General features: G+C 41.8%; 1 protein-coding gene across 3 annotated transcripts in view; it reads right to left on the bottom strand.

The window, feature by feature from the left end:
• Nucleotides 1-17,512, bottom strand: part of APBB1IP (amyloid beta A4 precursor protein-binding family B member 1-interacting protein) — a 175,869-nt gene that overhangs the window by 104,878 nt on the left and 53,479 nt on the right. For all 3 annotated transcript variants that reach the window (XM_073018807.1, XM_073018808.1, XM_037983402.2), the window contains exons 3-6: nt 16,076-16,147; nt 13,092-13,179; nt 7,657-7,949; nt 5,340-5,417 (exon numbers count right to left, since the gene is read on the bottom strand). In XM_073018807.1, coding sequence (XP_072874908.1) covers nt 5,340-5,417; nt 7,657-7,949; nt 13,092-13,179; nt 16,076-16,147 — 531 coding nt within the window. The remainder of the gene's footprint in view (nt 1-5,339; nt 5,418-7,656; nt 7,950-13,091; nt 13,180-16,075; nt 16,148-17,512) is intronic.

Raw genomic sequence — 17,512 nt, 5'->3', positions numbered from 1 at the left:
CATGCACACACACACACACACAACCAAGAGAAGTCTTGTAATGTTTAACAAGAAGAAATTACATTTACTATTCTTCACAGCTTCCCTCACATTTGCAAGCTAAAGAGTAGCTCTATACCAACACATAACATTAAATCACAGTTATATGATTTAGTAAGCTAAATACTTTCATATTTACACTATATGGTACGGGGAAAAGTGATTCAAGGGTGAAAAAATTGAAATAATCCGTTAAAGACTTTATAGCTTTTATAATTTCTTCTTTTTTGGCAAGATGCTAAATACAAAAATATCTTAGACCTAAGTCATTTACAGTTTTGTTTTTTTGCTTCTGTAATAAAATTTACAAATGGAACTGTTCTCTGGTGTCACAGGGCTTTTAAAAAAACAATAAAAGTAATGCATGAGTCTGATTCTGTTTCTAGTTCCAAAATCTTTGTAGCACAAGCTGTGTACATCATTTGTAATTCAAAAGGATGTCAACAGCCCACAGAATACTTGAGGGCAAAGTATGACAGATAGACTTGATTTCCATCCTTTAAAAACATGTTGTAGATTACGCATGAGCACATTGCAGTTATTCTCTTAATGCATGAGTGTGTCTCAGTTATTTTCTTAATATTCTGCATCACAGAACAAATATATTCGGAGTGTCTGAAATCAGAGCAAATACATAACTTGTCTTCGTAATTTTCTTTCTTTCCTCACTGATCAGGGTGGCTTCTGTTTTCCATCTTCCTTGTTGAATCAAGGCAGCTTGTGCTTTGTGTGTACCATTATAATTCATCTAAACTAAATCATGGCAACACTCTCACTTTCTGACATATGGCAGGAGATACCCGCCCTCTCCGTCTGTTCTCTTAATCTCCAGCTGAAGCGAATGGATGGAACCTGCTGGTTGTTCTATCTTTTAATCTATGAAACAACTTCTCTTTTCATTTCCGCTTCTGAAAATATATAAATAATATATTTTATTCATAATCCAGGGGTTTGAAATAGTCTAATTACGAAGTTTACTATTACCTTTTCCTTTTGTCTTTTTATCTTGAGAGGTAAAGTCAGTGACTCAGCACAGCTCATCCTCAGCTGCCATCCATGTGTGATCAACACGTTTATCCATGTGTGAGATTTTGTGCTAGAATCCTGCTCTCATACCTTGCCCCTACAATCCATTTTCCACAAAGCAGCCAGTATGAGCCATGCTTATTTATTTTAGAGACAGGATCTTGCTCTGCCACCCAGGCTGACGTGCAGTGGTGTGATCATAGCTCACTGCAACCTTGAACTCCTGGGCTCAAGGGATCCTCCCACCTCAGCCTCCTGTAGCTGCGATTACATGTGTGAGCCACCATGCCCAGTTAATTAAAAACAATTTTTATTTTTGTAGAAATGGGCTCTTGCTATGTTGCCCAGGCTGGTCTTAACTCCTGGCCTCAAGCAATCCTCCTGCCTCGGCCTCCCACAGTGCTGAGAGTAAAGGTGTGATCCTCTGTGCCTGGCCCTTTATGACCTTTAAAAGCCATATATTCGTCTTACACTCCCCTGTTTAAAACCCTCAAATGGTTTCCCATTGCACTTATAATACAACTCAAACTTCTCCTTGGACCTATGAGACCCTGTGTCTCCTGGCTGCCTCTCTGTCCTCAGTTGTTTCCTTTTTTTCCCCACCTCCCGGAGCTCATTCTTGCTGGACCATCTTTCACTGTCCATTTCCTCTGCCCGGAATGCCCCCTAGCACCACACCCATGTGCATCCAGCTGCTTCTGGCCAGAGGCCTTCCCTCCAGGGCTGCCTGCTCCAAGAGGCCTCCTTGGCACCCAATCCATCTGGAGGATTGCCTGTGTACTCGCTCTCACTTCTCCCTGGTTTATTTTCTTCAGAGCTAGAGTCTAACTAGACTCTAACTCTCCACAGGCAGGGACCACATTTGACTTGTTCACCTCTGTGTGATCCTGGCACCTATTCTAAGAGATGGTGATGCATTGGTGGGGAAAAGAGACAAAGATCCCTGGGGAAGATCCTATGGGGTGGTGGGGAGGGGATACGGGCAATACATAGGACAAATAAGTAAAGTAGGCCAGGCCAAGCAATCCTCCCACCTCAGCCTCCCAAAGTGCTGGATTACATGCCCGTTTCATCTTTTCCTTAATTTACCAAATTAACTATTTTAACCACTATTACATGCCTGTAATCCCAGCACTTTGACAGGCTGAAGTGGGAGGATTGCTTGAGGCCAAGAGTTTGAGACCAGCCTGGGCAACATGGCCAAACCCTTTCTCTACAAATAATTTAAAAAAATAGCAGGCCATGGTGGTGCATACCTGTGGTCTCAGCTACCTGGGAGGCTGGGTGGTAAGATCACTTGAGCCCAGGAATTTGAGGCTTCAGTGAGCTGTGATAGCACCACTGCACTCCAGCCTGGGTGACAGAGCAAGACCTTGACACACACACACCCACACACCCACCCACACACACACAAATAGGGTAGTGTTAAGCACTGAGGGAAACACTAAAGTCGGGGAAGGATTGGGAGTACTAGGGGTGTGGGCGGCAAGGTCCCAAGGCAAGGGCAGGCCTGGAGTGCTCGAGGGGCAGTCAGGAAACCAGCAGCTAGAATGAGACGAATGAAGGAGTGAACGCTGGGAGATGAGGCCAGGGAGGTGACTGGTCACCATGTCATGCAGGGACTGGAAGCCACCGGGAGGATTCATTCTGGCTTCATGTGTGAGATGGGCAGACATCAGAGACTTTTGAGCAGAGGAGGACAAGAAGAGAGACTGCAGCCCAGGAGAAGAAGCTGGCCCTCGGCAGAAACATAATGATTCATCCATCATTAAGGAAAAAATATGGGATGTATGGGTAGAGATGCACGCAGGTAGATAGGTAGATGTCTTGGCGGGAGCTTGCGAAACTTTTGTTTTGAGTGCGTCTATTTTCCCTGCGACACGGGCAACAAAATCATTAGCTGAGGCCAGGTGTGGTGGCTCATGCTTGTAATCCCAGCACTTTGGGAGGCCCAGGTGGGAGGATCACTTGATGCCAGGAGTTTGAGACCAACCTGGGCAACATAGTGAGACCCTTGTCTCTTAAAAAATATGGTTTTGTAGGTGAGAGAGTGATTGAACCAGGGTAGCTCACTGAGCGCCCAGGACTGAGCAGGAGGAAAGTTAGATTTAACCAAGGTTTGAGAAAAGGGCAAGGCAGATGAGGATGTGGAGTTCTGAAGATTGACTGTGGAATTAATCACTTGTGGAAAACAGGGAGAAAATGGTAAGGAAATCTGGGCACGTTTGGAATGAGTGGAACCAGACTAATCTGGGAAGGCTCCCCTAGATGAATCTTGAAAGTCTGGCCCCAGGGGTAGCCAAGGACTACTTCCTGAATATTCATCCATCAGCAGGTATTGAACGCCTTCATTCAGAGAACTGTGATAGGTGCCATGGGAATAGAAAGCGTAAAGTCCTATGTGGAAAGGACAATTCATGCAACTCTCAACAGAAAATTCTGAATGAGTCTCAGAGATGTTATTTGCTTCAGCAGTTGAAATCAGATGAAGAGCCAGGCATCGTGGCTCACACCTGTAATCCCAGCACTTTGTGAGGCTGAGATGGGTGGCTCGCCTGAGCCTAGGAGTCCAAGACCAGCCAAGGCAACATAGGGAGGCCTCAACTCTACAAAAAATAAAAATAGCCGGGCATGGTGGTACATGCCTGTGGTTCCAGCTACTCAGGAGGCTGAGGGAGGAGGATTGCTTGACCCCAGGAGTTTAAGGCTGCAGTGAGCCATGATCAGTTTGGGTGATAGAGCAAGACCCTGTCTCGAAACAAAACATGATGAAGACTGTTTCATCTTTCCCTTACTTTACCAAATTAACGATTTTTAAAAATTTTTTGTTTTTTTTGAGATGGAGTCTCGCTCTGGAGTCCAGGCTGGAGTGCAGTGGTGCAATCCTGGCTCACGACAATCTCCGCCTTCTGGGCTCAAATGATTATCCTGCTTCAGCCTCCTGAGCAGCTGGGATTACAGGTACACACCACTGCATCCAGCTTATTTTTGTACTTTTAGTAGAGACGGGGTTTCACCGTGTTGGCCAGGCTGGTCTTGAACTCCTGACCTCGGGTGATCTGCCCACCTCAGCCTCCCAAAGTGTTAGGATTATAGGTGTGAGCCACCGCGCCCAGCCTATTATTAACACTTTATTATCATTAAGTATATCTAGTGAGGTTAAATGCAGCTGTATCTCTTGCTATAATACAATACATGTCTTCTTCAAAAACCTATACTCTGTAAAAAAAAAACATGCATGATCAAGTTACAGCCTTATTAGGAAAGTAGGGTTAAGGGCAGATTACTCAAAACCTATTTTGAAACCAGAGCACCAGCAAAAACAGCATTTGGTACCCTGGGAGATAACTGGGACATCTAGGGCAGCAGCAGGGCTGACGGCTGCGCCAGGGCATAGGAAAAGGGCACAAGAGCAATTGCGGAAAAGCGGAGGCCAGGCCAACAGAAGCTGAGCTCTGACCCAGTTAAAGGAGTCCCCAAAGGTGGCGCCACCTGCTATCAACCCAGAACTTTGCAAAGTCCCGGAGAGGCCGGCTCAAAGGAAGGGAGCCCTGGATGTGCAAACTTGTTTTAAAATTTCTTAAGATAGAGCTGAAAGGACCCCTGCCTGGACAGCAGTCAAGCCAAAGGCCCTTTCCTTTCTTGTTGAAGATATAATTCTACTCCCACCATTCTAGCTCCAGGAAAATTCATGTATAAGCCAGCAAAAAAAAAAAATCATGTACAAGCCAAGGAAACCTCCACGTTTATAGTAACACAAATCCCTTATTTATCAATCACAAGTGAGCTAACTGATGTTACAGAAAGAACAATTGTTCTCTACCTTTGTCCTTAAAAGTTTTTGAAAATTACAACTATTTGGAAAGTATCACTCAACATTTGTTTTTTCTTTTTCTTTTTCTTTCTTTCTTTTTTTTTTTTTTTTTGAGATGGAGTATCCCAGGCTGGAGTGCAGTGGCTCGATCTCAGCTCACTGCAACCTTTGCCTCCTGGGTTCAAGTGATTCTCCTGCCTCAACCTCTTGAGTAGCTGGGACTACAGGCACCTGCCACCACACCCAGCTAATTTTTTGCATTTTTGTAGAGAGGGGGTTTCACCGTGTTAGCCAGGACGGTCTCGATCTTCTGACCTCGTGATCCACCCACCTCGGCCTCCAAAAGTGCTAGGATTACAGATGTGAGCCACCGTGCCTGGCTTCATTGTGTTTTTATCATTAAGCATAATCACAGGTCCTTAATTTAACTGCCCCCATGCAAATGGGATTCATGATTCACCTTCTTAACCTTGGCCTCCTTCAGTTTTTCCAGCGCCAGCTTAATTTTATCAGCCTTGGCTTGGGCTTCTTCCTCTTCCTGAAAAAGGGCAAGATATTCTTCAATACAGTCCATTAAATAATACCATTGAGTAAGTACTTCTGTCATTGCTAGTGTCTTAGCTACTTTATGTTAGCAAAAGTTACCAAATTTCACATGCTTGATTTTCAGAATGTATTAATTACTTTTTAAAGACATACAATGTGTAATAATCACATCTAGATAAATGGGGTATCCATCACCCGAAACATTCAATTTTCAGAATTTAAATGGCTATAACAAAATTCTTCAGCTCAAAGATATAGAAGGCAGTCACTCTTTATAGCTTGGGAATGGTAACTTAAAAGATGAAATGGCCGGGCGCGGTGGCTCAAGCCTGTAATGGAGAATGGCGTAAACCCGGGAGGCGGAGCTTGCAGTGAGCTGAGATCCGGCCACTGCACCCCAGCCTGGGCGACAGAGCGAGACTCCGTCTCAAAAAAAAAAAAAAAAAAAAAAAAAAAAAAGATGAAATGATGACTTTAACAGTGGTTCATATATTTAGATCACAAAAATCTGCTTGGCCCACAAACTGGGATCCAACCTAAGGAATCTGTAGATTGACACATCTCCAGGGATTTGAACACTCCCAGAAATTATATACACACTTTTGGATCAGGATGTCTTTTTGGGGATTTCTAATTTTTTAAATTAGATTCTTAAAGAGATTCTTAATGTCCCCAAAGGTTAAGAGAGACTGAATTTTTTTTTTTTTTGAGACGGAGTCTTGCTCTGTCGCCCAGGCTGGAGTGCAGTGGTGCAATCTCGGCTCACTGCAAGATCTGCCTCCCAGGTTCACACCATTCTCCTGCTTCAGCCTCCCAAGTAGCTGGGACCACAGGCGCCCACCACCACGCCCGGCTAATTTTTTGTATTTTTATAGAGATGGGGTTTCACCGTGTTAGCCAGGATGGTCTTGATTTCGTGACCTTGTGATTCATCTGCCTTGGCCTCCCAGAGTACTGGGATTATAGGCATGCGCCACTGCACCCGGCCTGAGAGACTGAGATTTAAACTTAAAATTCACCAAAAAACATATGAACACTGACAAGCTCATATGAACAGGTAGAAAAGTGAGTGAAGTATTTTATGAGCCCAAAGCTCTTTGAGTTTGGCAAGTTGTCTCTCTTCTATTTATAATGATAAGGAAATGAGCTGTTCTGGTTACATTCTAATTACTTGAATACAGGCATGTATCTTTTTATAGCAGTGGCTCTCAAATTGTTTTTTGAGCCACAAGACCCTTTAAGAAAGCCCATAAAGCTTCACAACTGCATTCAACTTTGTACTTTGTTTACTTTCAGGGGGTGCATGGCCCCCTCGAAATCTTCATGGACCCTACATTAAGAGTCTCTGTTCTATATTGATCTCCATTTTCACATAAATTTTCTATAATAAGTACACAGTAGAGCACTGTGTGTGATAGAGTATAATTTAATATTTGATTTATATTCAATAATTGTTCATTCAAAAGGCACTGTATGACCTTTCAGGGTCCCTAGACTCTTATTTGTGAGGACCAAACATCATGACACAGTGTGACAACTGTGGAAGCAGAAATTGAACTGGACTCTCCTCTAAAATATTTGGCTTACTCTATAAAGAAAATCCTTAAAAGTGCTCTTTTTACTTTTATGAGAGACATACTATGAGTTAATATCCCAAATAATGATAATTTAAACTTTCCAGTTGTCTGTTTTTCAATATTCAGAAATCTATCCATATCAAGCAACCATCACCAGCCTGCTTTGTAACACCCTCGCCAACTATGACATTACAAGTGATGCTTGGATGTGCCTGTCCTACTGAACAGGGCTGCCAAGTTCAACAAAATTCAATTTCACTCTACTCAGAAAATGTATAATGAATGCCGTCCAATCTCTATGTACTGAGCTAGGAGCAGGGACACGGAAATATACAATCAGTTCCACATTTCAATATGATATTAATAAAACATTTCCCCAAAAGACTGAGTTTTATCAAAGAGTGTTTGCATACAAATATCTTTAAACAAACTATAGTAAATCCTGAATGTGACCCTAATACATTCTTGATATACATCCACGTGGCTTGTTTACGCAGGGTTCTAGCTTTGCAACGAGCATGCTCTGTATCTTGGTGTTTTAGTATGTCAGATCTTTGGATGCACAAACTTTGGAATGTAATGATCACTTCAGAGAACATCAGTGATAGGTAGCAGAGGCTGATGGCCCTGCCATCTCTGGTCCCACGCACTTACCTGAGAGAGAGGTTCAGGAGGTGGTGGCGGCAGTGGAAGGTCTAACACAGGATCAGCTGGTGGAGGTGGTAAGTCATCCTCATATTGGCTGATACCAGTGGCAGCAACATTTGTTCCATGACCAAGAGGGGCTGCACCACTGACATTTGATGCCTGTAGAGATGCTGAATGATGTTGATTCTGCGAGGACTCTTTCTGTGCCTGGATTGTCCTCTGCTCAGCTTCACTTATGTCTGCTACCAGATCTGCCATGAGAGCCTCTAAATCTTGGTCTTCCAGTGCATTTAAGGACTCTAGTAGGGAAAATCACATTAACGGTATAAACAACTACTTGCATCTGGAAAACCTGAAAGAAGATAATTTTTAAGCATAATATTTGAGTAGAAAGGAATCCTTATTTTGATTGGTTATGATATAATGAGAAGATTGATAATATTTTAATTCAATAGCACAAGCATAGGAATTCCTAAAAGGACTGTTGCTGCATTTGTTGCATGGTTAATCCGAGTGAGTTTCTAATACCAAGAAAATAAATGGAGGAAATATGCTCACTACACTGGGGCACCTGACACACCAGCTATAAAGTCAAATCCAAGCCCACGAATAGATGCTTAAGTAGGAAATCCTTGCATATTATAGTGTAAGATCTCAGAGTTTTAGAAAAGTAGGGGAGGGGAGAGCATTGGAAATAGATGAAAGGGGAGTTTTCCCAAAGCATTTGGAGGGCAAATAGAGTACTGCTGCTATTTAGAAGAAATTGGATTTCAACCAACTGGGATTTAATGTGCCTGTGACTTTGGGGTGAAGATGCAGCTTCTATAGGCTCACCGCCTAACTGTAGAAAACTTCACATTCGGAGAAAGAGCAATTTTTAAAAATTATTTATTTATTTATTTATTTATTTATTTATTTATTTATTTGGGACAGAGTCTCACTCTATTGCCCAGGCCGGAATGTCATAGTGTGATCTCGGTTCACTGCAATCTCTGCCTCCCAGGCTCAAGTGATCCTCCCAACTCAGCCTCCCAAGCAGCTGGGACTACAGGTGCATGCCACCAGGTCCAGCTAATTTTTGTATTTTGTGTAGAGACAGGGTTTCGCCATGTTGCCCAGACTGGTCTCAAACTCCTGGGCTAAAGTGATCTTCCCACCTCAGCCTCCCAAAGTGCTGGGATTACAGGCAAGAGCCACCGTGCCCAGCCAAGAGCAATTAATGATAAATAGCAGAAATTAAAGCACCATAGGTGGCAAGGAGTTAAAAAATTATGGGATTAAATGGTAGAAACTTAATGAAGATAGTAAGCTGGGAGTTAACTTTTAAAAGACAGGAAAGACATACATTTTCAGAGTGAGAGGGAGGGAGGAGAGATCACCTTAGGATCTCGTCCATGTGTGGGATTACTATGGTAGAGTAATCTGTGTGATCCTGAACATTGATTAGATCATGTGGTGTAGTGGGGGTGGTGTTGGTGAGTAGTCCTGGTGGAGTACTTTGATGATCAGGCATATATGATATGGTGAATATAATGAACAAAGGATAGGCAGGAAGGAAGTGATCCATGAGGAGAATTCTAGCTGCTATAGATATGATGAACCAGACTGAGGAAATGGGAGCAGCTGGAATGAAGCCTACTCAGTAACAAATATGCTTTGTGAAAGGATACATTGTCAGACATCATCATCATAAACGCCACGCAGCATATTACAGTAATGCTAATAGTGCTAGTTTACAGTACTGGGACTAAAGTTTGGGTTTCCTCAATGTGTAAAAAGAGTTTATTTTACTGTAAGTCATTTTTATATATAACTTTTTTTTTTTTTTTTTTGAGACAGAGTCTCGCTTCGTCACCCAGGCTGGAGTGCAGTGGCATGATCTCAACTCATTGCAACCTCTGCCTCTTGGGTTCAAGCAATTCTCCTGCCTCAGCCTCCCGAGCAGCTGGGATTACACGTGTGTACCACCTTGCCTCGATAATTTTTGTATTTTTAGTAGAGACAGGGTTTTGCCATGTTGACCAGGCTAGTCTCGAACTCCTGGCCTCAAGTGATCCCCTTGCCTCAGCCTCCTGAAGTGCTAAGATTACAGGCGAGAGCTATCAGGCCCAGTTTATATATAATTTCTTTATAAAATTAAGTTAAATTAATTTAAAATGTTTTCAGAGAAGATAAATATAGAACTAAAGAAGCATATTTATAATTTTCTAATGTAATCAATCACATTGTGACTGTTGACATATAAACCTTTATTATAAAAATTTTAGGGACAAAACCTCCATAATAATATTTATATTAGTAATTTCCAAAGCAAATTTAATAAATTGAATTATTATATTAGTTATTAATAGATTTTTAATATATTAAAGATTTCTAAATTTATCAATAGAGATGAAATGTTTTAATAAAGATTAGCTAAATTTATGAATATAGAATTGAGTAATATGGAATTGGGGAATGGGATAGAAATAGATTTTATTCTGAAATCAGTCACTGACTCTCTGAACGACTTTGGGCAATTTTTTTTTTTTTTAAACAGGCTTTTGTTCTGTTGCCCAGGCTGCAGTGCAGTGGTAGGATTATAGCTCACTGTAGCCTTGACCTCATGGGTTCAAGCAATCCTCCCACCTCAGCCTCCCAAGTAGCTGGGACTACAGGCACATACGAGCATGCCTGGCTAATTTTTAAATTTTTTTAGAGACAGTGGTCTCACTATGTTGCCCAGACTTGTCTCAAACTCCTGGGATTAAGTGATCCTCCTGTCTTGGCCTCCCAAAGTGATGGAATTATAAGCATGATTACAGGCTCGCACCCAGCCTGGGCAAAATATTTTGAACTCATTTTAGCAGTGTTTTAAAGTGAAGACAAAACAAATCTATTCTTAATCTAATTCCATACAAATTTAATTTTCCATACATAGCAGTAGTTTTTAATTGTCTTGTCCCGTATCCAAATTAGACCACATGTGTACATCTTGTTTCCTTAATGAGAAGAGTGTCTTATTACTGTGATGTAACATCACTGTGTTTATATTTTGCTGGGTATCTGGGTATCATTGCTCCTTTCATTGTCAGTGTTGTGATACCAGGCACTGAGTTAGTGCTTAGAAAGCGTCAGTTGAGATGACTACAATTAAACTGAAATATTGATTAAATTTTAATTTTAATTGAATTGATTATAAAGCATGTGGCTGTTATGATGTAGTGAGGCTAAAAGGCTAAATTTGCATTGTTCATATGTGCAAGTGTATGTTACCTATTGCAATCATAATTTTACAAAAATGTATTGCTTTTTTTTTTTTTTTTTTTTTTTTTTGCTTTTTCTTTTAGACAGAGTCTTGCTCTGTCGTCCAGACTAGAGTGCAGTGGTGCAATCTTGGCTCACTGCAACCTCCACCTCCTGGGTTCCAGTGATTTTGGTCCCTCAGCCTCCCAAGTAGCTGAGATTACAGGTACCTGCCACCATGCCTGGCTAATTTTTGTACTTTTAGTAAAGATGGGGTTTCATCATGTTGGCCAGGCTGGTCTTGAACTCCTGACCTCAAGAGATCCACCAGCATTGGCCTCCCAAAGTGCTGGGATTATAGGCGTGAGCCACCATGCCTGGCCTGCTTTTGTAAAAAACTTCATGAATGTTACCACCTTGGTGGAAATGACTGGCAGGAATAATAAATTTGTGTGGCAAATAAAAAGAGTGTAGGAAAAAGAGAAAATCAAAAGAGGTGTATTATAATTTATCAAGAAACAGTCACTGGAACCTAATGGTTTGTTACAAAATTATTGGAAATGATAGAAACAGAGAAATCCTGGTTGGATGCCATGCCTCACGCCTGTAATTCCAGCACTTTAGAAGGCTGAAACAGGTGGATCACCTGAGATCTGGAGCTCGAGACCAGCCTAGCCAACAAGGCAAAACCCCGTCTGTACTAAAACTAACCAAGCGTGGTGGCTCTTGCCTGTAGTCCCAGCTACTTGGGAGGCTGAGGCAAGAGAATCACTTGAACCCAGAGGGCAGAGGTTGCAGTGAGTGGAGATCCCGCCACTGCACTCCAGCCTGGGTGACAGAGAGAGACTCTGCCCGAAAAAAAAAAAAAAAAAAAAAAAATCCAGAGAAGCACAGAAATAAAACTTGGAATTCTGGATTTCTATAATTGAACTTCTCTCCTATCTTGCCTTCCACATTTTTGGTAGGCACTGCAAGTCTTTGGGAAATCTTCTTCCAGAATTGCAGGGAGTTTTCAATAATTTGAAAGTGATTACTTCAAGACTCATTATTATTATTTTTTTGAGATGGAGTCTCACTCTGTCACCCAGGCTGGAGTGCAGTGGTGCAATCTTGGCTCACTGCAAGCTCCACCTCCCGGGTTCACGCCATTCTCTTGCCTCAGCCTCCCTAGCAGCTGGGACTACAGGCGCCTGCCACCACACTCGGCTAATTTTTTGTATTTTTTGTAGAGACGGGATTTCACCGTGTTAGCCAGGATGGTCTTGATCTCCTGACCTCGTGATCTGCCCACCTTGGCTTCCCAAAGTGTTGGGATCACAGGCTTAAGCCACTGTACCCGGCCTCAAGACTTATTATAATATGAATAGCATGTGGCCTAAAGATGTCTCCACTTAAATAAACAGAGAGTTTTTGTTTTGTTTTGTTTCTTATTTTCTTGAGATAGAACCTCATTCTGTTGCCCAGGGTGGAGTGCAGTGGCAGAAGCACAGCTCACTGCAGCCTTGATCTTCCTGCCTCAGCCTCCCAAGCAGCTGAGACCACAGGCACATGCCACCACACTTGGCTATTTTTTTTTATTTTTCGTAGAGATGGGGTGTTGCCATGCTGTCCAGGCTGGTTTCAAACTCCTGAGCTCAAGCAGTCCTCCCGCCTTGGCTTCCTAAAGTGTTGGGATCACAGGCGTGAACCACGATGCATGGCTGAGAGATTTTTGGTAATAAAATAAAGTGACAAGTTCAGGAAAAATGAAAAAATGTCAAGTAGACTAAATTACATATAAGTGTATATTACATATAAATTTTAAAATATTTTAAATAAAATATGAAGTATCTATTCATATTTATTAATCATTATGAAATAATTGATTTCTATCACTGAAGGGTCATTTCCTTATTAATATTTTCATATACTACTCCTTGTTACTCTATGGGCTTAGTAATAAGAAGAAACTCCCCTTACTTTAAAGTACAAGATCATTTTGAGACTTTTCACAAATGCAGAATGGTGTTCCCTTTCGTTATTGGCAAAAATATCTTCTTGATTCTCTCAATTCAATCAAGACACAGTAAAACCCAGTCTGAAATCCATGATTTTAACAATGATATTTATCATGATGTTTAGGTTCCTTTAATTTCGTTTTCAAATTATAGTTTCATACTGATTTGAATCATCATCATGATTTTGAATTACTTAAGAAAAGAAATTGTTATGCTTACCATTTAAATCTTTAAACCCCACACTGTAGTTAAATTCAGCTCTGGGTGGGTTAGGGTCAGGAGGTGGGAGAGTGTCAACTCCTAAACTCTGTGAAAAAAGATCCCCGTCAAAGTTATTCATGATACAAACATTTCTGTAGCACACTTTACTCAGCAAGTCAAAAACCAAGTATTATTTACACATTTTCCCCCTCAGTATGTTCTCTGAAAACCATATTGTAACTTGAAAATGTTTTATGTAATTTTTCCCGTATAGAAAATTACAGCTTAAAAATTATTCTAGAAGGAAGATCTTGAAATGGAACATGTCAATGAGAATGAGATAGTTAATTTTTAAAAAGAACAAATAATGTCTTGTAATGGTGAACACACACACTATACATATACATGTATACAAATAATTCTGTAATGACTTAAGTCATGACATCAAAGAAATAAATATCCAGTTACTTGGAGGAGACAAGCTGTTGGAGGATGCAGTCTGTTGTAGTAAAATACTTCCTTAGCCTAAAATCTTGAGAACCTACCTGTTGGCAGGGCTGTTTAGCCAAGCAAACCTATGACTACATCCATTTGGCCGCAACAAAGAAATAGCAAAAACCAAAAGGGCTTTGTGTGAAGGCAGGTCCAAGAGACTAAAAGGGGACTTTTCCTATTCCTTTTTTTTTTTTAAAATAAAAATGAGTCTTACTATGTTGCCCAGGCTGGTCTTTAACTCCTGGGCTCAAGTGAGCCTCCTGTCTTGGCCTCCCAAAGTGCTGGGATTACAGGTGTGAGCCATCATGCCCAGCCGCTTTCCTGTTCTTGTCTTACAGTAACAACACTTAAATGTGGTCCCGCAAAAATCCCAGACTCTGGCCCATCAGAACACTTCCCCCACTGGCTGCAGGAATGAGGGAACGGGTACAGAGAGACCACACACATTCCCTTAAACTCTCCTCCGCCATGGGAGGAGAAAACACAGTCCTCATCTTTAGAAATGTGGTTGCCATCGGCTCACAATTGTAATCCCAGCACTTTGGGAGGCCAAGGTGGACAGATCACGATGTCAGGAGATAGAGACCATCCAGGCCAACATGGTGAAACCCCTTCTCTACTAAAAATACAAAAATTAGCTGGGTGTGGTGGCATGCACCTGTAATCCCAGTAATGCGGGGGGCGGGGGGGGGCGGTGGATGAGAGAGGAGAATTGCTTGAACCTGGGAGACAGAGGTTGCGGTGAGCCGAGATTGTGCCACTGCACTCCAGTCTGCTGACAGAGTGAAACTCCATCTCAAAAAAAAAAAAAAAAAAAAAAAAAAAAAAAAAAAAAGAATGAAAGAAGAAGGAAGGAAGAGAAAGAAAGAAAGAGAAAGAATGAGAGTGAGAAAGAAAGAGAAAGAGAAAGAGAAAGAAAGAAAGAAAGAAAGAAAGAAAGAAAGAAAGAAAGAAAGAAAGAAAGAAAGAAATGTTGTTGTCATCCTAACACCTTTTAACCAGCACCCCTTCCTCTAAGCCAACTGTCTTGTATCTTATCCCTTCTTTCATAGAATCTAAACTTTTCTGAATCTTATTGGGAATATAAAGCAGATGCTAACTAGAATTGGTTTATTTTTTATTTTTGTTTTTATTGAGACAGAGTCTCACTCTGTCGCCCAGGCTGGAGTGCAATGGCACAATCTCGGCTCACCATAACCTCTGCTCCTGGGTTCAAATGATTCTCCTGCCTCAGCCTCCTGAGTAGCTGGGATTACAAACACCCGCCACCAGGTTCAGCTAATTTTTGTGTTTTTAGTAGAGATGGGGTTTCACCATATTGGCCAGCCTGGTCTCGAACTCCTGACCTGTGATCTGCCCACCTCGACCTCCCAAACTGCTGGGAATACAGGTGTGAGCCACTGCGCCCAGTCTAGAATTGGTTTATTTTTCCTAAAATAAATAGTCTTTCAAAACACAGACTATTCATTTTTTTTTTTTTTTTTTTTTTTTTTTTTTAGAAAGCTTTAGAAGACCCCTATCTTATTTAGGAATACTGGCTTATTCTTCTTTTGACATTTTATGCAGAAAAATGATGAGCTGGTTACCTTCTTAGTCAAAGGCTCATTTACAAGCACACTCTGAGATGCTCTAAAGCCCACCTGACTGTAACCTGGCTTAGTGGCCCCTGGGTTAGCACCTGACTGTAACCTGGCTTAGTGGCCCCTGGGTTAGCAGCTGCCTGGCTGTATTGGCGCCGACAGTGGGGCTCAGTGACCTCTGAGTCAATCCGATCTTGATGCCAGGGGCTTTTTTTCTGTCTATGGCTGAGTGGTTTTCACATTCCTTTGAGGGTACTAAGTTCTTACAGTCTAATCACGAGGCCACCAAAACTCCCACTTAGTTATTTAAAATATAGCATTTCCTCAAGGGTTGGTAAAAAGTCTTTACTAAAGATGATATCCAGCCTGGGCAACACAGTGAGATCTCATCTCTACAAAAGAAAAAAAAAATTAGGTGGGTGTGGTGGCGTGCACCTGTAGTCCCCGCTACTTGGGAGGCTGAGGCCAGAGGATCACTTGAGCCCACGAGGTTGAAGCTCCAGTGAACCATGATTGTGCCACTGGCCTCCAGCCTAAGCAACAGAGTGAGACTCTGTCTCAAAAACACCCCAAAATCAAACAAAGATAATATTTTCTTAGTGAGTTTATATAAAGGTAACCATAAGCAAATGGCTCAGTGCTGGTGGTTGTAGGGTAGTAAACTTGGGGGTAAATTTCTCTATTGGTAAATATTTGGATACTACAAGTTTGATGTATGTCTGATCAATGTATTAAACTAACTGATCTCAAAAGAGTATAGTCAGGGACAAACTTTTTAAAAATCCGTCATTGTCACAATTATGTCAGAACTATATAATGTTGCCAATCTTCAGGGTTTTAAAAAAGACAGCTCCCTTGTCATGTTATAATGAAATTCTGCAACTCTATTTTTGTTTTCTAATTTGCCAGTTAAAAAGGGAAGTTTACCTGAGTCAGAAGATCCATCTCTCCCAGCAAAGTGCTGAACATTTGGTCTATGTCTTCACTTGACTCACCCATCTGAAAAAGGAAGAAACTGAGATATTAGCAGTCTCATAAAAGCCTGATCCTAGGATACTCTTTGCATCCCTCTCTTTCCCTCAAGAGACCCATCCATGGGCAGCTAAGTAGGGAGAGGACTATACTGAGAGGAAGGCTCATGTTAGCCTGAAATTTCATGCCTAGCTTCTATCCAATCTGCTTGACCCAAGATTGTGCCAAACCTTGGGAAACGCCTCAGAACCACCATTGAAATTTTCCAGCCTAAACTAGTCTTCATGGGGCCAAAGAAACAGGCTGGGCACAGTGCCTCATGCCTGTAATCCCAGCACTAGGGGAGGCCGAGACAGGCAGATCACCCGAGGTCAGGAGTTCGAGACCAGCCTGGCCAATATGGTGAAACCTCATCTGTACTAAAAATACAAAAATTACCTGGGTGTGGTGGCGGGCGCCTGTAGTCCCAGCTACTCAGGAGGCTGAGGCAGGAGAATTGCTTGAACCCAGGAGGCAAAGGTTGCAGTGAGCTGAGATCGCACCACTGCACTCTAGCCTGGGGGACAGAGCGAGACTCTGTCTCAAAAAAAAAAAAAAAAAAAAAAAAAAACTTACATGAAAATGATGTGAGGAGTGATTAAGCATATTTACCCAACAATTTCCTGCTTTCAAAAGATATTTCTGAAATAATAGTTTTTAGTACATTTATTTAGAAGTACTAGTGGACAAACACTTAGAACTTAAATGGCCGCCCTGTCAAGTGAAAAGAGATAGAAAGAAAACATGTTTTTACATTTTCAACTTTCTTTGCCTAAACCAAATGAAGCAATTGCCCAAGAAGCGGAAAAGTTTGCGACAAAATAGGGTGGGATGCACTGTGAGTCGCAACTGGCTGCTCTGTTTCCTGACATTTTTGGCAAGGCTAAATTGGGAAGTTAGGAGACATTACTAGTCCTTTGGCCACTAACTAGCAGTATGTAGTTTGGCAAAGGTAATCAATTGTTTCATCTGTAACATGAGGAATTTGTTGCAGACCATTTCTAAGGGCATTTCTTTTTTCTTTTCTTTTCTTTTTTTTTTTTTTTAGACGGAGTCTTGCTCTGTCACACAGGTTGGAGTGTGGTGGCACGATCTCAGCTCACACCAGCCTCCATCTCTCAGGTTAAAGCAATTCTCCTTCCTCAGCCTCCTGAGTAGCTGGGATGACAGGCACCTGCCACCACGCCTGGTTAATTATTGTATTTTTAGTAGAGACGGGGTTTCATCATGTTGGCCAGGCTGGTCTCCAACTCCTGACCTCACCTGAGGGTGATCTACTCGCCTCGACCTCCCAAAGTGCTGGGATTACAGGATTGAGCCACCTTGCTCAGCCTCTAAGGACATTTCAAAATG

Source organism: Chlorocebus sabaeus, chromosome 9 (genome assembly GCF_047675955.1).
Source record: "Chlorocebus sabaeus isolate Y175 chromosome 9, mChlSab1.0.hap1, whole genome shotgun sequence".
NCBI classification, from domain to species: domain Eukaryota; kingdom Metazoa; phylum Chordata; class Mammalia; order Primates; family Cercopithecidae; genus Chlorocebus; species Chlorocebus sabaeus.
This window is presented reverse-complemented; position numbering and strand designations above follow the sequence as displayed.